The sequence below is a fragment of the Mus caroli genome, chromosome 17 (assembly GCF_900094665.2).
Source record: "Mus caroli chromosome 17, CAROLI_EIJ_v1.1, whole genome shotgun sequence".
Lineage (NCBI taxonomy): Eukaryota > Metazoa > Chordata > Mammalia > Rodentia > Muridae > Mus > Mus caroli.
In genome coordinates this window covers 53,353,820-53,375,515 of record NC_034586.1, presented here as the reverse complement: position 1 = coordinate 53,375,515, position 21,696 = coordinate 53,353,820, and the positions used below count along the sequence as shown (strand labels likewise).

The following is a 21,696-nucleotide window of genomic DNA, read 5'->3' as shown; positions in this document are numbered from 1 at the left end:
GTGAGCCACCATGTGGTTGCTGGGATTTGAACTCTGGACCTTCGGAAGAGCAGTCGGGTGCTCTTACCCACTGAGCCATCTCACCAGCCCTCCTTTCACTTTTTAAAATCTACTTGAAATTCCTCTGAACAAGCTTTTTTTATATTTTTTTCTTTTGAGAAAGTCTCATGTAGCCCAGGCTAGCCTCACACTCATTACTATCTGATGATATTGAACTGCTGCCCCTTCTGCCTCTACCTGTGTGTCATCCCTTGAGCATGTCAAGGCCACCTCCTGCTCTTGTTACTTCATAATAAGATACACCCCTTTTCAAAATGGAGTCTTAGAGCCTGGTGTGGTGATGCACACCTGTCATCCACACTCGAGATGTGTTGCCATGCGGTCTGTAAGGCCAGCTGTGAGATGAGGTGTGAGGGACACTGGGCAAGAGCTGTCAGTCAGAGTCACAGTAAGTGGGCAGACCTGAGCTGGACAGAGGCGACCACTTTATCAGTGCAGGACATCCCAGAGCCTTTATCACACTAACAAGAGAGGGGCTTCCCCACCAGAGGCTGCTACAAAGAGAATGGCCCCATGATTGCCAAACCTAAGGAGAGTGTCCCTCAACAGTGTCCACCCTGTGATGCTTTATTCCAGAGGCAACTCAAAGTACCATTACTATGGGATCCGCCTGAAGCCAGACTCCCCACTGAACCGGCTGCAGGAAGACACACAGTACATGGCCATGAGGCAGCAACCCACACACCAGAAGCCTAGGTGGGTGACACTGGCCAGGCTGGCTGAGTCCTGTAGCCCTCGATCCCAGGGTGCTGCAACTGTGTCCCCAAACATGACAGGCAAGACACTGCACGAGTCTTCTGTTGTGTGCTTGGACAGACACTCAGTGGAATGTGGTGTCAGATGAGGGAGGTTTCATTGTCTAAACCATGTCCTGCCCCATGCCTCCCTCCCACCCACATCTTGGCAACACACGCTTTTCTTTTGTTTTCATTTATTTTCTTTTTAGGTATCTATATTTCTATTTTTTTTCTAGAAGAAGCCACAGACCTTAATTATCTTGTTTTGTTGAGGTACTGAAGACCTCAAATACCCTAAGCAGGGGCCCTACCCCTGATGACACCTCCAGCCCCTCACTGGAAGATTCTAGACAGAGCTCCACCCTTGACAACACCCCAAAGCCCCTCACTGGTTCCTTTCAGGACCAGCAGACATGAGCAAGCCTTCATCCTTGTCAAGGGACATCCCAGAGACACCTCAGTGGTATCTTCTTCTTCCTCCCTCAAGAGACCTCACCTCATGGCCCTTGGCTGACTGTCACAGCCAGCTTGCCCAGCAGTGTCTAGGGGGCTGACTGGTCTGAGTATGTTTCCGCTAGTAGATCCAGCCCAAAGTCAATCCAAAGTCAGAACTGCCACACAGTAATGAAACATGTAGGGTCTGTGTCAAAGGTCACCTGCCTCCGGAGGGAAACAGCATAAAGACATGCTGCAGGTGATGGCAGCCCAAGGGGAGTCTGCCCACACTGGAATACCAGTCAGCCAGGAAAACGAAGGACATTCTAATCTCTGTTCCAATGTGAATGGGCACATGAACCAGACGCAGGACACATGGCAGCGTCTCCCTCCCAGGAAGTTCCTGGCACCAGCACAGTCACAAAGACAGGAAGGGGTAGAGTGTTAGTTCTGGAGCTGGATGGTGGGGACATTTGTGTGACGGCTTCCTGCCCCTGAGCCTGGTACCCAGCAGCACTACTCCTGGGCCCAGGTCTGTCTGGGTGCTAGATACTTCCACAGTTCAGGCCCCACCATTGGGAGAGAAAGAACACTTGTTGCTGTTAACTGCTATTAAAAATGGCACATCACACACATTGAGTCCTCTGTGCTCACTGGGCTCATCCCAGAAAGGGCTGCTGAGGGCTCCTGGTAGCATATGTGTCCTCTGCCCAGGTATCGGCCAGCCCAGAAGTCAGACAGCCTCGGGGATGGCAGCGCTCACAGCAACATGCACGGCATGCCCGATCAGGCCATGGCCACCCAGGGCCAGCATCACCAGCAGTACATAGGTGAGTGTGGGGCCTGCTCCACCGTATAGACAGTTGTAGATGAGTCTTCTTCTGATACCTCTAGAATGATGGGTGTATACCCGGACAGCAGATATGTGAGATGACCATAGACAGAGACAGTGACTGGCAAAGTGGTTGTCATAACGATGGTGACTTTGGGTACTGGCAGTGCACCCAGAGCTGAGCATAGAGATTCCTCTGTGACTGTCCTATAGCCCAGGCTGACCTGAACTCCTAATCCTCGTGAATACTGGGGTGACAGGTCACTGTGATGCTGGGGATGGGACCCAGGGTCTCATGTGTCTCGACAAGCACTCTAGCCACTGACCCAGCCCCAGACTGTCTGCTTAGGTGATATTTCTGAGACATTGCTTACCCTAAGTCCAGAATAATAACTTAAGGAGCTGACGTCCACAGTCACCACATGAGGACAGCACTATTGTGTGTCTCCAGTGCCTGTGTCCTCTGGAGCCTGGATGTGTGACATGTGCGGATTGTCTCTCCCCAGATGTGTCCCACGTCTTCCCAGAGTTCCCGGCACCTGACCTAGGCAGCACGCTACTGCAGGAGAACGTCACCCTTCATGATGTGAAGGCCCTGCAGCTGGTGTATCGCAGGCACTGTGAGGTGACGCCCTACTCAGCCAGACCCAACCCCCACCCACGGCTCCCTCACACCACCACTATATCTGTGTCCCACTGGAGGCCAGAGCCCATGTCCTCCCACTGGATGGACCTTCTCCCTGGGCACTTCTCCTCTCCTCACTAGCAAGGCCCCTCTGGGGACCTCAGAAGACCCCACAGCTGCCCGGAGCACCAGGCACATGACCAGGCCTACCCCCTAACAGGCTGTTCTGCTCCTAGGCTACCTTAGATGTCGTCATGAACCTCCAGTTTCAGTACATTGAGAAGCTGTGGTTGTCCTTCTGGAACTGCAAGTCCACCTCCAGCGATAGCTGTGCCTCGCTGCCTGCCAGGTGACACCCTGACCTCAGGACAGGGCAGACTCAGCCCATGTGCTCCCCAGTTTAATCCCAAGGCAGTCTCCTGATGACACCTTCCGTGTGTCTAGGCTGTCTGAGGAGGTGCCTAGACACCCCTTCTCCATGCTTTTAGACTTGGTGTGGTTGACAAATGAGTCTGGGCACCACCTGCTTCTACGGCAATTGTATGCCTGGTCTGCTGTAGTTCTGGGGACCATGGGCTTGCACATGCTAGGCCTGCACATGCTGGGCCTGCACATGCTGGGCCTGCTCATGCTGGGCCTGCTCATGCTGGGCCTGCTCATGCTGGGCCTGCTCATGCTGGGCCTACTCATGCTGGGCAGGGCCTGTTCCCCTGAGCCATGGCCCCAGCTCTCTTGATGTAGCTCAGGCTGGGTATGGCTTTGTCATCCTTCTGCCTTGGGTTCCTGAGTATCAGGATCTATGCTACCAAGTTGTGACCCAGACCAGAGACTACAGTAACTTGCATCATCCTGGGGACCCAAGGGACCACACCGCTCCCTGAGCAGCATGGGTGAGAGGCAAGAGCCCGAGCCCCCGAGCAGAGCCTGCTTAAACTCCCCTGTGTCCCCTCCCTCTCCCACAGCGATGAGGACCCAGAAGTCACCCTCCTCCCTAAGGAGAAGCTCATCTCTCTGTGTAAATGTGAGCCGATCCTACAGTGGATGCGAAGCTGTGATCACATCCTGTACCAGACGCTGGTGGAGACCCTTATCCCAGATGTGCTGCGGCCTGTCCCCAGTAAGTGGCCCCATCCCAAGGCCCTGCCCCCCCAGAGCCACCTCTCAATCCTGCAGTGTCCCCTCACTTGCCAACTCCTCCCCATTCCTGACTCTAGGGAGCTCTGCCAGGCAGCAGGGTGCTAAGAATGGGCCAGGGCAGGTACCAGGCTTTCCAGAAGGTTCCATGGAGCAAGGGCGCCCAAGAGTCATCAGCTAGGAAAACCATGGTGACCACCTCAGATTCAATGGCACATCAGGCCATCTGTGGGCACCAGGGATGCGTACTAGGAAAAATGGCCAAGACTGGCCCACTAAAGAGGGGATTACCCATAAAGCCACACAGCCTTGGACCCACACAGGCCCTGCCCAGCTCAGTGCCCATGGTCCCAGAGTGGGCAGCAAAGCCAGCTTCAGACTTCGCTGCATTCCCTGCAGGTGCGTGTGTGTGGGACTATTAGTGTCCAGCAGTTTAGATCTTTCTAAGTGCCCTGAGGAGTTTCCTGCTAGAGGTTAGAAACACAGAGAACTGTGGCCTTTCCTGGGGGCCAGCCAGGGTGACATTTGAATCTCAGGAAGACAGTGATGTTGGAACATATTTTCTTCAAAAACAGTCTGAAAATAAATTAAAATTAAAAGGAAAGTAAGAGCAGTCTGATGACCGCAGCATGGTGGCTCATGCCTTATACTCCAGCACTGGGGAGGCAGAGGCAGGCAGGTCTCTATGAGTTTGAGGCCAGCCTGGGCTATAGAGTGAGTTCCAGATCAGCTATGTAGAAAGACCCTGTCCTGAAATCAAAATCAGAAAGTCTAAATTTCTTCTTAAGGCAAATCAGCATAAAATAAATTCAAATGTTGACAGAACACACTTTGTGTGTGCACATATGTGTGTGCGAGTATCTGACCCAGATGCTGTGGTTCTGGTGACGAATATATCTTGATTGTGGCAGCTCAGGCAATTCCAGGTGCTGGGCAGTGTCCCTGGTCTCCTCACCAGGAGCTCCATCACTGTGCCGGCCATGTGTATTCCCAGACAAGGCCCAGTGTCTCCTCAGAGCTGGGGACAAGTTTCTGCTCCCTGCTCTCACCTGGCACTTCCTCCCTAGGTGACCAGGGCCCCAGTCACCCTCAGGCTGCCACTTGTACCTCCATGGCACTTTCACCTGTCCTGATATCATGTATATGGAATGTGGTGGACCCACTGGGATGGTGCTCACCCCACTCACCATGAGCCACTGGTTCACCCCTCCAGGTTCCCTCACCCAGGCCATCAGGAACTTCGCCAAGAGCCTAGAGGGCTGGCTCATCAATGCCATGAGTGACTTCCCTCAGCAGGTCATCCAGACCAAGGTACTAGCACATGTGGATCTGGGGGACCCCTTGGCTTCCCTGTGTTTCCCAGGCCACTTTCCCTGTGTATCTAGGAAAATAGGCCTCCCAGGATGCTGTGGGGGTAGGAGAGGAACTGGCAGGGAGAAGACCATAGATGACCCTGGACATGACATTCTTGGGCCACTGTAGAGCAGACAGCTACCTTGGTTGGCTTGTGGGACTTTCATTTCCTTACCTGACCTGAGTCTTCAGTGTAAATCTGTGGCCCAGATACTCTGGAACATGTGTACAGGGACGCTGGGGGCTGGGGCTGGGGCTGGGGCCACGGCTCAGGAGGTAACATTTGCCACACAGCATGACCTGAATTTGGACTCTGTCACTACAGAAAAAAAAAAGGTGGTACCACTGCATGGTGGTACACACTGTAGCATCAGCACTAAGGGTCTCACCAGAACAACCACTAGCCTAACCTGTAAGCCCTGTCTCAAAAAAGTAGAGTGCAGAGGCCCAGGAGGTGGCTTTGTGGGTAAGAAGAGCTCTTGCCACCAAGATCCCCTGAGGGATCCCTGGGACCCACATGGTGAAAGGAGAGAACCGACTCCCATACTCACCATTGCATTAAATAGATTAAAAACTAAGGCCGAGAGTGAAGACCCCAACTTCAACCCCTGGCCTCCGTATCCCTACCCACACCCACACATAAGCTTGGTGGGTGTGAGGATTCTCCATCCCCGACCCCACTCCCTGAATCTTCCAAAAACAGTCTCATTTAGCCCAAAAGTTCTGTCTTCCAACTCATAATCCTCCTGCTTCAGTCCCCTAAGTGTTGGGACTTCCCACCTCATCGGGATCTGAATCTTTACCATCCACTGAGGCTTCCCGAAGCAGGGACAACCACGGGGCCAGGAGGGAAAGCCCTTAGATGTGCCGTGTCATGGGCTGGCTGCCACCTTCATGCACCCCTGCACCCTCAGTCTGTATGCGTAGTCACTTGCCTAACGCCGCAACACAAAGGAGAAAGGGTTTTTCCTGGAGCATATCCGGAGGACACAGTCCATCATAGGCAGAGCCCAAGACTGCTGGGCACCCGTGTCTGCTCTGCTCAGCCAGTGGGATGTTCTCCTCCTCAGTTAGACAATCTAGACGGCTCCTCAGTGAGATGGGCACATGGGCTAACATGGTCTCTCTTCCCTACAGGGTCCCCCATCCTGCCCCTTCATTCCCTGCTATCCTGAGTCTCCACAGGCCTCAGGGAGCAGGGTGGTGTGCATGCATGTGTACACGTGTGCAAGTGTCTGTGTGTGTGTGTGCACCTCTGTCTGTCCATCCCCCATGCAGGGGCTTTGCTGACCTGTCACCTGGGTCCCTTGTAGGTGGGTGTTGTAAGTGCCTTCGCACAGACGCTGCGGCGCTACACGTCCCTCAACCACCTGGCACAGGCAGCACGTGCTGTATTGCAGAACACGTCACAGATTAACCAGATGCTGAGTGACCTCAACCGCGTGGACTTTGCCAATGTGCAGGTGACTTGGCAGTGACATCCACTTGCTCTGCCTTGCTCTGGACTGGTCTTCCCCACTCAGGCTGACCAGCAAACCACAGCTGGATGCAGCAGGCAGCTCATCCCTTCTTGGCCTGTATGTTTGCAATGGGGAGTCTGAGGTCTGGTCACAGCCCACCAACCACCTCCTACCGTGTCTGGATTCCTTTGGTAGCCAGTTTAACAAGCAATGCCTGTTGGCATTCCAAATGCTCCCAGCTGCTGGACCTTGTGTGTCTGGCTCCATCTTGCCAGAAAAGTACAAACAATTGCAGAGTTAAGGACAGCCCCTGGGGCTCCGAGGTCATCATTTCAGCAGACTGTGAGTCTTTGTGAAGCTCAGTGGCACATGCCTGTCATCACATTTAGGAGACTGAGCCAGGGAGATTGGGAGTTTTAGGCTAACCTGGGCTACCTCTTGAGACTTTGTCCATACACAATGAAAGGTAGAGTTGGGGTTCAGTGGGCAGAGCACCCTCCTAGCATGCACCAAACCCTGGGCCCCATCCCCAGCAACGCATCAACCCTGGAGTTCAGAGTCATCTCAGCAGTTGGAAGCCAGCCAGGGCTACATGAGCTCACCCTGTCTCCAATAAATACACTAGAAGATCCCCAGGCCTGCCCTCACCAGCTATGCCTTTGCAGGAGCAGGCCTCGTGGGTGTGCCAGTGTGAGGAGAGCCTGGTGCAGCGTTTGGAGCATGACTTCAAGGTCACTCTGCAGCAGCAGAGCTCGCTGGACCAGTGGGCCAGCTGGCTGGACAACGTGGTCACCCAGGTCCTGAAGCAGCACTCAGGCAGCCCCAGCTTCCCCAAGGCTGCGCGCCAGTTCTTGCTCAAGTGGTCCTTCTACAGGTGAGCTGGGTCACCCCACATCCATGATAGGGAGGTGCCACCCCTAAGGTCCAAACACCCTCTGGGCCTCTAATCCGAAAACAGAGTGGGGCCATGTGATCTGAAGGCAGGGCTGGAGCCCACCATGGCCTCAGACAGAGATGCAGGAGCTACCAACACAAGTCCCTAGTGGGACCATCAGGAAAATAGCATTTGAAATTTCCAGGACAAGAGCTGGCTGCTCAAAGATATAGAGATGAGACTGTGGCCCCCAGAGTTGGAAACCTCAGTGGTAACTCGGGTTTACTGTTGCTGTGAGGAGACAGTGTGACCAAAAGCAAGCTGGAGAAGAAAGGGTTCATTTGGTTTCTCCTTCTGCATCATAGTCCAACACAGAAGGAAGCCAGGACAGGAACTCAAACAAGGCTGGAACCTAGAGACAGGAGCCAATGCAGAAGCCATGGAGGGTGCTGCTTACTGGCTTGCTCTCATAGCTTGCTCAGCCTGCTTCTTATAGAACTGAGGACCACCAGCCCTGAGAGGTCACCAACCACAATGGGCTGGGCCCTCCCCCTAAAAAAACGTCCTACAGCTGGATGTCAGCCCGATTGTCGGGAGGCATTTCTCAGTTGAGGCTCCCTCCTCTTAGATGTCTCTGGCCTGTGTCAAGTGGACATGAAACTGGCAGGGACAGAGCGGCAGTTCCGAGTGTGGGGCTGTGCTGATGTTACTGCCCAAGTGGGGAGACCGGTGTTTGTGTGAGGCTTCTCACAGGGCTGGCTAAGGCCTAGGTCAGTCTGGTCCTTAAACTCCAGTCACAGCTGCAGAGTGACCCTCAGTCACATGCTGTCACAGGAAGCTGTTGATTGAAGCGTGTGGGAGGGAATCATAGAAGAAAGCCTGAGTTTTCTGCTGTATGGTGACTGCAGCATGAGCCTGGACTACAGAATGAGACACTCCCACCCCATCAAAAAAGAGGGATTACAAAATAAAAGAATAAAAACAAAACAAATTAAAAACAGAGAAGAGCTCACGTGACAGCCTTCACTTGTGATGTCAGTTCTGACTTGGGACAGGAGGCTCTGCTCTTGCAACGGACTGAGATTTAATCCCCAGCACGTAGGTGGTGGCTTACAACATCTGCAGCTCCAGTTCCAGTCAGTTGGCCTCCTGGGGCAAGTGCACCTGCAGGGTGTACCACAGGGCAGCAACATGTTTTTTAAAAAAAAAAAAAAAAAAAAAAGTGTGTGTGTCCATGTATGGCATGTGACTTTAATCTCAGCACTCTGGAAGCAGAGACAAAAGGATTTCTGAGTTTGAGGCCAACCTGGTCTACATAGTAAGTTCCAGGACACCCCAGACTATGTAGAAAGACTTTGTCTCAAAAATAGGTATTAAATAAATCAGATATATGTTTTAAAAGAGCTAAAAATAAAGCAAAAAGCGCTGAGATGTACTGCGTTGTACTCACCTGTATCCCCCTATGTCCCTATGTATGTCTGGGAATGGGTGGCCATCCCCTGCCTCTGTGGACCTGATGGCCTCAAGCAGGCAGCTCTTGCAGTGCTTTCAGGCTCAGAGCATCCCAGAGGAGCCAGGCCAGCACTCCAGGCTCAGTTCCAGTGATGGTGCCCATTCTCTGTCCCTGTGTCCCTAGCTCTATGGTGATCCGTGACCTGACCCTACGCAGTGCTGCCAGCTTCGGCTCCTTCCACCTCATCCGGCTGCTCTATGATGAGTACATGTTCTACCTGGTGGAGCACCGTGTGGCCCAGGCTACCGGGGAGACGCCAATTGCCGTCATGGGCGAGGTGAGGCCAGGGTGATCCAGAGGCCCAGATCCACCCAGACACCCATATAGTAGCTCAACAACTATATGGAATTCCCTCTCCAGGAGAATCTAGTGGAATCCAGTGCCACCTTCTGGCCTCTGTAGGTACTGCACATGTGTACAAACACACACACACACACACACACACACACACACACAATTTACCTACTAAAAAGGCAAAGAACTGAAGCCACAGGAAGGCTTGTGCTCTGTGGGAGCCATCTGGGGGACCTGCAAGACAGGGGTTCAGCCATGTAACCCTCTCAGAGCCCAGCTCTTCCTAGTCACTCACCTTAGGGATTGATTCATGACTGTCACCTGTGCAAGCCTGTAACTCTCCCTTCCCTTACAGTTCAACGATCTGGCCTCCCTGTCACTGACCCTGCTGGACAAAGGTGGGTGTGCCCTGGTTCCCAGCCCCCTTGCACAGTATCTATAAGAGGTACCATTGTGGTAGCCTCTGTGTTGGGTTGAGGATCCCAGGGACTAGTGTGCAGGTGGTGGGAGTCCTGGCAACTGGGCATGGGCTCCAGTGACACCCTGTGGTAGCTTAACAGGGTGTGAGGAGAGATTATCACTGGCCAGTCTGGGTGGCTGAGGCCAGTGGCTTGTGACCACTAGAGACCCAGGTTAGAAGCCCAGCCTGTTGATGAACCCAAGGGTGACCAGGCAGGACATGGGGGCAGATTGACCTGAAGCAAAGGCAAGGCAACTCTGTTCATAGTGGCACCTCTGTCCCCTCATCCCTGCAGAGGACATTGGGGATGGACACAGCAGTGAGGCAGATGTGGATGGCCGCAGTCTGGGTGAGCCCCTCGTGAAGCGGGAACGGAGTGACCCCAGCCACCCACTGCAGGGCATCTAGCCCCTTCCCTGGGCGTCTTCCACATGCTTCCGGAAGGCGTCACCTGGCCCTCTAGGGACCTGGACTCTCAGCTGTATCACACTAGTGCCTCTTCAATGATGCCATGTTTACTGTGACCCAAGGTAGCATGGGGTCCCCACCCACAGGGTGCCAGAGACTGTGGGCAACTAAGATGGTCACTCAAGCTGCCATACTCTGCTAAAGTGGCCCTGACCCTGGGCTGTCCCCGAGAGGATACAGCAGCCTGCTGTGTGTATGTGAGTTGTGAGGCACATCCCCAGAAATGTCCCAGCCACCTTGGTGGCTTTCCCACTCAGCTAACCACCATGTCAAAGAGAAACCACTCCAGCAGAGCCCAGAGGGGGAGGAGCCTATTATTCTCTGGCCACTGTGTGGAGGCTCTGCAGGTCCCCTGTGCTGTGGTCTCCATGTATCTAATGGCCTCTCATGGACAGCCAAGACCTCCAGGCACACACCCTGGGTCATACATACTCACGGCATCTCATCTCATCCTGGACAGGTCCAAGCCCCAAAGAGATAACAGGCTCCAAACAGGGCCAGTCAAGCCCAGATGCTCGACCCATCTGCTTGACTATAGACTTTCTGTCCAATTCATGGTTAATACCACGATAACCTGGGGGGCCTGTGTTGGGTTTCCCCAAGTAGCCACGGGGGTCAGCACCATATCCACGCCTCCCAACAGAACTCCAAAACCTGTGCTCAGGGCAGTGCCTGAGCCCCTGCAGTCTTCCAGACACCTCCCCCAAACTTGCCATGCTTGCTGCTGGCCAGTGGCCAACCCCTTCTCAACTCCAGACCATGAGATCTCTGCAGACAAATGAACACCAATGCCTATTGGGCCCTGAGTTCTAGAGGCCCTAACACGTCACACCTTGCTGCTGTCGCCATGTTGAGAATTCTTTCCCAACACAAGCCCTGCCCTCCCATACCTAGGAAGCACCTAATGAAATATGATAGTTTTTTTTTTTTTTTTTGGAAAAACTGTTCCCCCCAATAGTTCTGTGCTGTAATTGTTCTTAGAAGGTTCTTATGAATGTGTCCATCGCAACATACCTGGTGTCCGTGTTTGTTCATTCAGGCGGCACTGGTCACCAACACAGAGCCTTTAGACAGAACAGCTTTAAAGGATGGTGTCCTTCGGGACATTGATGCTTTCCGTGACTGGACTGACCAGGATCCCCCTTGTGGAAAGCAATACACACTGGATTCTAGCCTTGCACTGTGCTGGCCTTTGTTGAGTAGGTAGGTCCCCATCCTTACTCCAGCTCCAGAGGATCTAATAGATGTCTTCCAAACTCACTCTGGGACAACTAGCCTCCCATTTAGCCCTATGGCTCCTCAAAAACTGAGCCTTTGGCCTCAAGGTCTCTCCCTTCTGGGAGTGATAGACAAAAATGGACTTGTGTCCCAGCAAGGCCAGCTTGGAGCTGATGACAGGAGGATCTGTTTGCACAGGGTGGTCCTTCCAGACCCAACAGAATAAATGGCACCCAACAGGTACTTCTCTGAGTGAGGGCAAATGGCCTCTCCTAGGAACTTGGGGTGTGAGTCCAGTGGCTCCTTGGTTCATAGATGTATACAATACGTGAGTCTGGTGGTGGTGGGCCTAACCTGCTTCAACTCTGGGCTCCCACATGATGGAGAGAGAGCTCAAGGGACACTGGTCCTTCATGGCTTGAGAAAAACCTTTTATTAAAGAGATGGGAGCTGGAGAGGTGGGTCAGTGGAGAGATGGAACACTGGCTGCTTCTGCAGAGGACCCAGGTTCGATTCCCAGTACCCACAGGGTGGCTTACAACCATCTATAACTGCAGTTCTGTGAGATATGACATCCCCATCTGGCCTCCACAGGTATTGCATGTGTAGTGCACAGACACATCTAGCCAAAGCACCCACACACAAATACTTTTTTTTGTTTAAAAAGAAAGGGTGGAGGGGCTGGAGAGCTGGCTCAGCGGTTAAGAGCACTGACTGCTCTTTCAGAGGTCCTGAGTTCAATTCCCAGCAACCACCTGGTGGCTCACAACCATCTGTACTGGGATCTGATGTCCTCTTCTGGTGTGTCTGAAGAGAGTGACAGTGTACTCACATACATACAATCTTTTTTTTTTTAAAGTGGAAATGCAGGACAGCCAGGGCTATACAGAGAAACCCTGTCTCAAAAAACAAAAACACAAAAGTGGAAATGCCCCCTCACAGGGAAATGTTCTCTCTGAAGTGTGCCCTTGCCTCCTAGGTTTCCTAGGTTCCCCTGGCTCCTGTATCTCCATCCTTGGGTCCTGCCCTGGGCCCTGCCCTACCAGCTTTAGTGACTTCGCCCACTCCCAGGACAAAGGTATCACCCCTTGTTCAGACTGCTCTCCCATGCTCGGACCTGTCAGCACCTGACCCTTAACAGAAGCAGATATGAGCTCAGATTTTCCAGAGATTCTTAGGATGGTGGCAGGGGTAGTATGGCAGGATTGAGGCCAGCCTGGGCTACAGGAGACCTGTCTTAAAGAAGAGCAAGCTGGTGGTGCATGCCTTGAGGGAGTCTAATTGTTGTGCTAGCCTGGTTGACATAGTTCCAGGATAGCCAGGACTACATCCTGAGACCCTGTCTTAAGAAACATGAAGGGCTGGTGAGATGGCTCAGTGGGTAAGAGCACCCGACTGCTCTTCCAAAGGTCCAGAGTTCAAATCCCAGCAACCACATGGTAGCTAACAACCATCCGTAACGAGATCTGGTGCCCTCTTCTGGAGTGTCTGAAGACAGCTACAGTGTACTTACATATAATAAANAAANAAATCTTAAAAAAAAAAAAAAAAACATGAAGAGGCGCTAGGGAGAACGAGGGTCCAGTGGGTAGGTGGCCTTGGGATTGAACAGGAGGCAAGCAGCGAGTGACACCTGGTAACAGGGTGTGGAGGTCAAAGGACAGCTAAGTGAGATCAGTCGGTCCTACCTTCGCACGGGTTCTGGGTTGCCAAGCCATTCCACCCGCTCCACACACCCTTAATCGTGGCTTCGTGGGAGATGGATACCCTTTGAGAAAAGTGGCTGTTGCCTGCCCATCAGGCCTCCCCCACAGCATGCAGCATCTTTCCCAAAAGCCCATACCTGTTCCCACAAACAACTCCACGGCTCCTGCAGTCAACCATCCCTGTCAAGCCCCACCAGCAACCATGCCGAGGCTGAGCCCAGCTTCCCCCAGAGAACGCCAAAGCCCCTACATAGCAGAGGCCACCTCCCTGTCTGCCTTCCATAAATTGTGGTTTCATGGGGCACAGGTGAGGTGCAGTGACCTAGCAGGAGGATGGGGACAGCCATTTGAGTAGACATCCAGGTGAGTGTCACTCCTCGAAGGACACTTTGACTCGGACCACCAAACATACAAGGGAACCCATTTCAGTGTGGTGTCTGGAAAAGAAAATCCCACTTCTCAAGAGACCTCCCAGCATGGCCAGCCCCAGGTGATTGACCTTCTTGAGACAGTGTCAAAAAGCTCAGGCTGGCCTTGAAATTCGGATCCTGTCTCCTCCTACCTCCTCAGTGCTAGGGTTACAACCATGTACCAAACATAGTTTATACTTGTGAATAACAACTGAGTTCCTAAGCACTGTACCAACTGAGCCCCAAAATGCTAGTAACTGAGCTACAGCACCCCGTCTTCATTTCTTGTAGATGAGGCTGTGCTTTGTGGCCCAGACTGGCCTGCAATCTCCCTACCCAGGCAACCTGAATGCAGGGCTAACAGTTCAGCCTGACACTTCAATTCTGAGGATTCTGGCTGAACTCTGAAGGCATGTGACTGCCACCACCACCCCAACCAACACACACACACACACACACACACATTGGCCTCACCAAGCAGTCTTAGCAGGCTTGCCTGGTCGTGGCCACAGGACACGTGTCCACACACAGCTGAGAGATCAAATCGCTTTAATTGGGGATGGCTCCCGGGTCCAGCCTGGGTCCTGTGGTGGCGGCTGTGTCAGCTGGGCCTGTGGTCTGCCTGTGTCTGCTGCCTGGCTTCCCTTTCTTGGTGGGCGTGCTGGGTTTTTTCCCCAGTTGATGGGACCGCAGGCCAGGGGCCACTGTGTCAGTGGCAGGGACCCCAAGATGCGGCACTGGTGGTTCATCATCCAGGGCCTTGAAGCTGAAAAAGTAGTCCACATTGGCCACCGCATCTAGGATCTCGGGGACACTGTAGTCAAAGGACAGCAGGTCATCTGGCAGGTGCAGGGAGCGGATGTCGGTTGGAAAGTCATCCCCACCGCCACCACTGTCCCGCAGTCCAGGGCCAGGACCCCTGTGCAAGGCCACCTCAGGCTCAGTGCCACCAGGGAGACAATCAAAAAGTTTCATGGCATCTTCAAGAAGGACCTTGTCCGGTAGGAAGAACGCACGTGGCGCCTCGGGAGGCATGGTCTCGCCTGAGCCCACTGCGGTGACGTCCTCCACCTTGGCCACCTTGGCCTCTACAGGCCCAGGTGGGAATCGCAGACCTGGCCTGGCCACACCACTGCTCTGCAGCTCCCTGGAAGCCTCAATGGGCCTCATGGTCACCTGGGGTGCTGGGAACTGGCTGGCTTGGCCACCGAGATGGCCATAGGGCCCGGGTGGCAGCGTGTGTGCCGTGGGGACTGTGATAAGCAAGGGAGATGGCGTAGTCTCTTTGGGGGTTGGCGGAGGTGCCAGGCGGTCTCTGAGCATCTCCATGAAGTTGAGAGGCCCTCCGTCCCGCATGAAGCCCAGAGCCTCAGGCACAGGCTCCTCCGCAGGAAGGTAATGTGTGAGGTACTGTGGCCCGCTGGGGGCCGGCTGGTAGTGGGGGTACAGTAGAGGTGGTGGCCCTGGGGCCTTGAGGTAGGATGGGGCCTCCAGCAAGTAGCCACCAGACAAGGCAGGACCCCCAGCCACTGCCACTTTGTACAGGGATGACTGGCCAAAGTCGGAGGTGGCCCACTCAATGCGGTAGATTCGGGGGTCGAAGAAGCAGCCGCAGGGAGCCATCTGGAAGCCTGTGGGTGGCAGACACCTGAGTGGAGCTCCATGGGGCAACCAGGCCTTGGGGAGGGGGGCGGGATGCCCAAAGCCCAGGCACGTAGGACACAGCCCTGACCTCAGAGGAACCTTGTGACCTGGCCCTGATTACCAGTCATCTGAGGACTCGTGGGGGGCAAGACACACAGAAACTGTTGGGGTTCTCTCCTCTGATGCCCCTCAGAGGAACAGCGACCTGAGTTTGGGTGCCCAGGCTTCTCAGAAAGCCTTGCCTAGTAGCAGCTGCTGTCACCAAAGCAGGCTTCGGCCTGGTCTCCAGTGTCACTTTGAAATGTGACACATGAGTTTAGCTATGGGGAAATCTGTCTGGAGTACAGAGGGGACCCAGGATCATTTTAGGGTCTCATCTCGGGTGAGTATGGAGCCTGCTCATAGCAGGGCTCAGGGGTGCTGGCTGATACCTGCTGGAGGGGCTGGAAGCACATCCTGGTCCGAGCCGGGGGTCTGATAGTGCAGGTTAGCATTGGCTGTGGACAAAGGCGCCCGGTGGGTGGGGCAAGAGCCCAGGCCCCATGGCCATCACACACCCCTGCCCACCACCACCATCGTACCTACGGTGGGAAGGGGTTCTGGGCCACCTGGCACCTCAGGGCCCTCCAGGCTCTGCAGGCTGAAGCCTTCCTGGGGTATGGCTGGGGGATTCAGGGTTTTGGGATGCTGCATGGGTGAGACAAGCCACCCCGGGGGGACCTGGGTGGCAGCAGAGGCACCTTGGGGATAGAGTCCCTCTGGGTTCTGTTTGCCCCGTTGCTAGGTGGAGGGTTCCAGTCCAGGGCAGGCTCATCACTTGGGTTCCGGGGGAGGGGGAGGGGGTGGGCAAGAGATGACTCCCTCTGCTCCCTGAGCCAGGTCGCTGTTGCTGCCTTCACGCAAGTCACCTAATTCAAAGTCACAAGGACAGCCAGGTGGTGGTGGAACACTTCTTTAATCCCAGCACTCGGAGGCAGAGGCAAGTGGCTCTCTGAGTTTGAGGCCAGCCTGGTTTACACAGAGCAACCCTGTCTTGAAAAACCAAAATCACAAGGACACTGGCCAGCAAAACAGGACACCTAAAAAAAAAAAGCCAAGTATGATGGACGGTGAGTGCCTAGGATTCCAGGAGTTCAAGGCCAGTCCAGACAACAGGAGATCTTGTCTCAAAAAGCCAACAAAATAAAAGAAATGATAGAAGAATAATATTTATTGTCTGTGTCGGCTACTTGTAGGCATTGGCCTTGTGCTTGGGCAGGAAGACGAAGCCAGGAGGTACTGGTCCAAGCAGCATCTCACTGTGGGGATAAAAGGGAAAGGTCAGGCCTGGGCCACCCACCATCAACTCGCAGAGCCCTGGTCAGTGAGTACCTGATGCGAATCCAGTCTGCAGCCTGCTGGCTGGCCATGAGCGTCTCCAGGTAGTCACGGCCTAAGTAGTAGGGTGGCCTCTCATTGATCCTCTGTGGGGGTCGCTCGAGCAGGCCCACGGGCACATACCTGTGGGCCAGGAGGGTAGGGGAGGCAAGAAGGCCAAGTGAGGCCTGAGGCTCCGATCTCTTACCCTAGCTGCTTGCCTGTCCAATGCCCACCTGCAAAGAAAAGAGAGCCACTCAAGCAGGAAGCGCCGGGTCCGCTCCACACCCTGTGTGTCGGAGCCCCAGTGTTCTAAGCCGTAGTGTGTGAAGTCCCTCAGGATGTCCAGGCGCTCGGAGGACGAGATGTCCCAGTGCCTCTGTTCTTTGATCTCCGTGAACAGCCAGGGCTTGAGCAAGGCACCACTACAGAGGGAGACGCCCAGTGAGGACTTGTGCCTCTGAGCTCCATCCCTTCAACAGCCAGGCCTTGCCCTCACAGGAGTGCAGAAGGTCCTAGCACTGCTGCCCCAGCCCAGCTGCTGCTCACCGGGCAACCATGATCCCCGCAACGCCTGTCTGCATGGCACAGTTGGCATCCTCAAACGAAAGGATGTCCCCATTTCCTGAGGAGACACAGTGGGGTCTTGACAGTGGCAGGCCCCATGGACATGGGGGGCATCACCAATCAGTCTGGAGATTTCCAAGGGACCCAGCATCCCTCCCAGTCTTCCCAGTTGAAAGATGTGACCCTAGTGGTTCTGGGTACCTACCAAACAGGGGCATGGGGCTGGCCACCTTGGCACACTGCTCTATGTAGGGCCAGTCGGCCAGCCTGGTGTAGCGCTGTTCCCGGGAGCGGCCATGGAGCTGGGGGTGAGGCAGCAGTAATGATGGTTGAAGGTGGAGGTAACAGGTCGAGGGGATCAAGAGGTGAAGGGCAGGAGGGGGCACAGAGAGACAGCAAGAAACCAAACAGAGAGAGAGAACGAGGAAGCGGGAGAGCCACAGGAACCCTGACGTGTGACCGCACTGCCCGACACCCACCGTGACCAGTGCGACACCCCAGTCCCGCAGTTCGGGCAGCAGTCGGTGTGCCAGGCTCACACGCTCCTGGACGCCTGTGCGCATCTTCACAGTCAGTGGTACGTCCAACACCTTTCAGGACAGGGGCAGAGGGGGAGCAAACAGCGGGACTGGAGGCTACATGGCAGAATCACTTGGGGACAGAGGAGAGGCATAGCGCTCAAGAGCCGGGTTACCTCATTCACGCCCCGCACGATCTGCTGGAACTTGGCGGAGCGATTCATGAGTGCACAGCCACCACCCTGTGGGACACAGAGACCCTGGTGAACTCCAAGACACACACACACTTCCTGTAGGCACCCACATACAGGTGAACTGCCTGCCACCCAACTCCGTGTCCAGATGGGGAAACCGAGGCACAGGGCCAGCAGGGCAGGGGCCCGGGCTTGGCCCACACCCAGCCCAGGCTCCAGGGCAGAGCAGCCATCACCTTCTTGTAGACGAGGTCGATGGGGCAGCCCACGTTGATGTCCACGAAGTCCACGTCAATGGTGCGGTTGAGGAGCTCCGCACATTTGGTCATGGTGTCAGGGAACGCGCCCTCCAGCTGCACCAGGCAGGCGGAATCTGCTCAGTGACTGGCCGTTCCACACACAGCCACAGCACGTCCCTAACATGGCAACCTCCTCCAGGGCAAACACTGACCTGCACCCCAAAGATGTCCTCACAGGGGTGGCGCTTGAGCAAAGCCCACTCAGACATCTGTCCCTGGAGCAGGTTCGTGCACACGGCCATCTCACCGCAGGTCACATCCGCACCAAAGCGCTTGCAAATGCGGCGAAAGGGTAGGTTTCCACACTGACCGGGACAGGGACATGGTCAGTCCTCAGAGATCAGGAAAGCAGGCACGCTGGACCAGCAATGCCCCAGGGACCACTGGGCCGCCCACCCCCAGCCACCTCCTACCGTGGTTAAAGGAGCCAGATACAGCTTTCCGCTGATGTCTAGCTGGAAGGGAAATGAACACATCAGGCCTCCTTCCCCCACTAACACGTCCCTGTCCCCCTCCCACACTCCTCCCCTCCCCCCCTCCCCCCCGCCGCCATCCCCCAGTGGCCTCCCTCTGCTGCTGGCCGCTGTACACACCAAGTTCACTTGTCTTACGGGGAAAGCTCGCCAATGACTGGCCTTCTGTCTGGAGAGCTCCTATTCAAGCTCTGAAACCCTAGTCTCGGTGCCTGCCCTTCAAGAGCCTTCCATCGTACCCTTTTCTCCCTTAGCCCTGATCCTCTGGGGCAGTTCAGGCTCTTGCTGCTGAGACAGGACTTGGACAACGCAGGAATCCAGTTCCCATGCCTGCACCTTACCCGCTTCTTCTCACAGGGCCGCAGCCGGATCACGTCCTCGTCTGTCAAGGGGCCACAGGTGGGCACAGGGCTGCTCTGCGGGGTGCCAGCCCCTCCTACGGTATCTAGCTGGGCATGACAGCTATTCTGCTTTGGGGTCACCATGGCCACAGTGGTCTCAGGGACAACAGTGGGCATGGGGCCCTGGGTGAGGCGGTTCAGGGCCTGCTCAGCCCTCTCAAAGCACACTTGGCGCTTCCGCAGCTGCTGCTGCAGGGCCCTGTCTAAGCCATTCCGCACTGAAGGGAGCTGCGCACAGCGGGCCACCACCTCTTCCTGCACCAGGTTCTGCCCCTCGGGCCCCAGGTGTGCTCCAGCAAAGCGACAGGTCATGCTGAAAGGGCACCGGCCAAAGGTGTCGAAGAGCACACAGCGGGGGCCCAGGTCTGCCGGTTTGGTCTCCAGGTAGCGCCCCACATCGTGCAGGAAGCGGCAACGGTCTCCGAATGCACATGGGGTGGCCGGCTCCTGTGAGGGACAGGAAAGGACCAGGAGAGGACTGAATGGCCAGGGTGGGCAAAGCGCTATTCTGCCATCTGCAAGTCCTGGGGAAGTGTCCCCAGCGTGCCTGTTTCACCTAAAGCTGGAACAGTATCAAGCTGGAGTGACAGGTCCGAGGTCAAGAACCCCAGCTACTCCTGCACACCATGTGGATTTGATTTCCCAGCTCACAACCACCTGTAACTCCAGCTGCAGGACATACAAGACCCTCTTTAAAAAGGTAAATTAAGGGGGCTGGAGAGATGGCTCAGAGGTTAAGAGCACTGACTGTTCTTCCAGAGGTCCTGAGTTCAATCCCCAGCAACCACATGGTGGCTCACAACCGTCTGTAATGGGATCTGATGCCCTCTTCTGGTGTTCTGAGGACAGCTACAGTGGACTCATATACATAAAATAAATAAATCTTTAAAAAAAAAAAAAGGTAAATTGAAATAGCTGAGCACACCTTTAATCCCAGGACTTGGGAGTGCTCTCTGAGTTCAGGACCAGCCTGGTTCACAGAGTGAGTTCCAGGTCAGCCAGGGCTACACAGAGAAACCCTGTCTCAAAAAAAAAAAAAAAAAAACCAAAAATAAATAAATTCAAGTGTGATGTGTAGATAGGTCAATGACTTTGAAGGCAGCACCATGGACCAAGGCAAGGCACTACTAGGTCGAGTCCCTGTAGGTCAAGGGTCACGTATATTTGTCATAGCACAACATCTGCAGACTTTAAGCCAAGCCTGTAGAGCGACCCCTCACCTGGAGGAGGGACGGGCAGAGCCTTTCCTTGTCGTAGTGTGCTGGCTTCACGTGGGGCCGGCTTTTGTTTTGGCCACGGGCCCTCTTGGGCATCTGCCTTTCACGGGACTCAATTGCCACCTCTGTCTTCCCATTTTCCTGCCCATCTTCCAGGCGAATTCTTTTGGCCCCTGGCTCAGCTGGGTCTCCTGTGGGCACTTCCTGGCATGCACCCTCCTGCTTGTCTCCATCCAGATATTCGTGGAACCGTTCTTTGGTTGTGCGGTACCTGCCAGAGCGGGAGAGGCTCGATGTGCACAGGTAAAGGGGCTTGGGGGCTAATGCCAAGCTCACGTGCTCCTGCTTGCAGGAAGCTTTCCCTACTTAGAACCAGCCATTTTTCAACAGTGCCGCGGGGACACCTGTTTTACACTTGAGGGAGCCATTTGTGTCCCTGCTCTGAGAACTGCATTGCCTTAAGGGTTGCGACACACAAATACCAATATCCTTGGTAGACTACGAAGGGACTACAAACCCCAGCATGCTTGGCAGCGAGACTCAAGCTACTACCCTTCCCAGGTCTTTCGCCGCGAGCCATATTTTTTTTTTTTTTTTTTTGCCCTTCGTGGAGACTACAAGCCCCAGCATGCACCAAGGACCCTGCTTCTGGTTCCCCAAAGCTGCCTATGTGCACAGCCGGCCTCACTGCTTGTGACAACCAACACATGTAACACATGTTACACTCGTGTGACAGCAGAAGGTAGGTAAAGACTTTGGCGCCTCCGGGATGCCGCTCTCCAGGATGCCGCCACACCTCCCAGCATGCACCACTAGCACCCGCCACGGACGCCGGGAAGGCCACATCAGCTTCGCTGACGGGCACCAGCGACTCACTGAGCTTTAATGGGCGCCACCCCCCGTTCGCACGCGCCAACCCCGGAGTCACCGCCACCACCGCTCTCCGCTGCCGTCTCCGCCATCGATGCCCGTCACACCAGCTCTGGAGTGTGGCAGGAAAGTCTTCCGGGTCGCTCGTGTCCTCTGGAGCCTACAGAAAGAAATGCGCACGCTCAGACCACACCAATGCTGCTAAGGCGCGCGCGCGCACGACCGTGGGGGCGCCGGCGGGGGGCGTGGCAAGGCTGCGCAGGAAACGGAAGTGCTCAAGGGTCCCCGCGGGGTTCTCGTCGGTCATCCGTGGGTCACTCTTGATCCTTGGAAGTGAATCTGGGGGTGTGGGTGTGGGTGCAGCTCACACTCACCCACTTTGCTTTTGTCCCTTTTACAAACGTGTCTGTTATTTTATAATAATAAACCGCAGTCTGAGCGGTGTTGCGCACGCCTTTAATCCCAGCACTGGGGAGATGGAGTCAGGTGAATCATGAGTTCGAGGCCAGCCTGGTCTATAGAGTGAGGTCCAGAACAGCCTGAGCTCCTCAGAGAAACCGTGTCTCAGAAGACAAACA

At 54.9% G+C, this 21,696-nt stretch overlaps 3 protein-coding genes across 6 annotated transcripts in view; 1 reads left to right on the top strand and 2 right to left on the bottom strand.

Annotated features, from left to right (window-relative positions):
• The window catches only part of Rfx2 (regulatory factor X2), a 55,783-nt gene extending 44,525 nt beyond the window's left edge, over nt 1-11,258 (top strand). For 2 of the 3 annotated variants that reach the window (XM_021149747.1, XM_021149744.1), the window contains 11 exons: nt 637-756; nt 1,947-2,062; nt 2,571-2,689; nt 2,926-3,038; nt 3,652-3,806; nt 5,037-5,134; nt 6,490-6,639; nt 7,302-7,510; nt 9,147-9,300; nt 9,673-9,715; nt 10,073-11,258. In XM_021149747.1, the coding sequence (XP_021005406.1) occupies nt 637-756; nt 1,947-2,062; nt 2,571-2,689; nt 2,926-3,038; nt 3,652-3,806; nt 5,037-5,134; nt 6,490-6,639; nt 7,302-7,510; nt 9,147-9,300; nt 9,673-9,715; nt 10,073-10,185 (1,390 nt within the window). In that variant the 3' untranslated portion in view covers nt 10,186-11,258. The remainder of the gene's footprint in view (nt 1-636; nt 757-1,946; nt 2,063-2,570; nt 2,690-2,925; nt 3,039-3,651; nt 3,807-5,036; nt 5,135-6,489; nt 6,640-7,301; nt 7,511-9,146; nt 9,301-9,672; nt 9,716-10,072) is intronic. The other variant, XM_021149746.2, reaches the window with a different exon arrangement.
• Nucleotides 11,259-14,111: 2,853 nt separating this feature from the next.
• On the bottom strand, nt 14,112-16,015 carry Prr22 (proline rich 22). Its single transcript, XM_021149654.2, has 3 exons — nt 15,805-16,015; nt 15,655-15,720; nt 14,112-15,210 (listed from the first exon to the last, which is right to left on the bottom strand). Exons 1-3 carry the CDS (start codon nt 15,914-15,916, stop codon nt 14,129-14,131), a joined length of 1,260 nt encoding a protein of 419 aa, XP_021005313.1. The 5' UTR covers nt 15,917-16,015; the 3' UTR covers nt 14,112-14,128.
• A 147-nt stretch (nt 16,016-16,162) lies between these two features.
• On the bottom strand, nt 16,163-21,337 carry Dus3l (dihydrouridine synthase 3 like). 2 transcript variants are annotated; one of them, XM_021186364.2, is made up of 13 exons: nt 21,125-21,337; nt 20,252-20,519; nt 18,972-19,478; nt 18,571-18,612; nt 18,310-18,462; nt 18,095-18,211; nt 17,841-17,906; nt 17,626-17,736; nt 17,352-17,448; nt 17,129-17,204; nt 16,816-17,004; nt 16,595-16,723; nt 16,163-16,521 (listed from the first exon to the last, which is right to left on the bottom strand). In XM_021186364.2, the coding sequence occupies exons 1-13, from the start codon at nt 21,208-21,210 to the stop codon at nt 16,449-16,451; spliced, it is 1,914 nt and encodes a 637-aa protein (XP_021042023.1). In that variant the 5' UTR covers nt 21,211-21,337; the 3' UTR covers nt 16,163-16,448. The 2 variants fall into 2 exon arrangements, with proteins under 2 accessions (XP_021042023.1, XP_021042021.1); XM_021186362.2 differs by having other exon boundaries at nt 16,416-16,521; nt 17,352-17,736.
• Between the last annotated feature and the right edge of the window lie 359 nt (nt 21,338-21,696).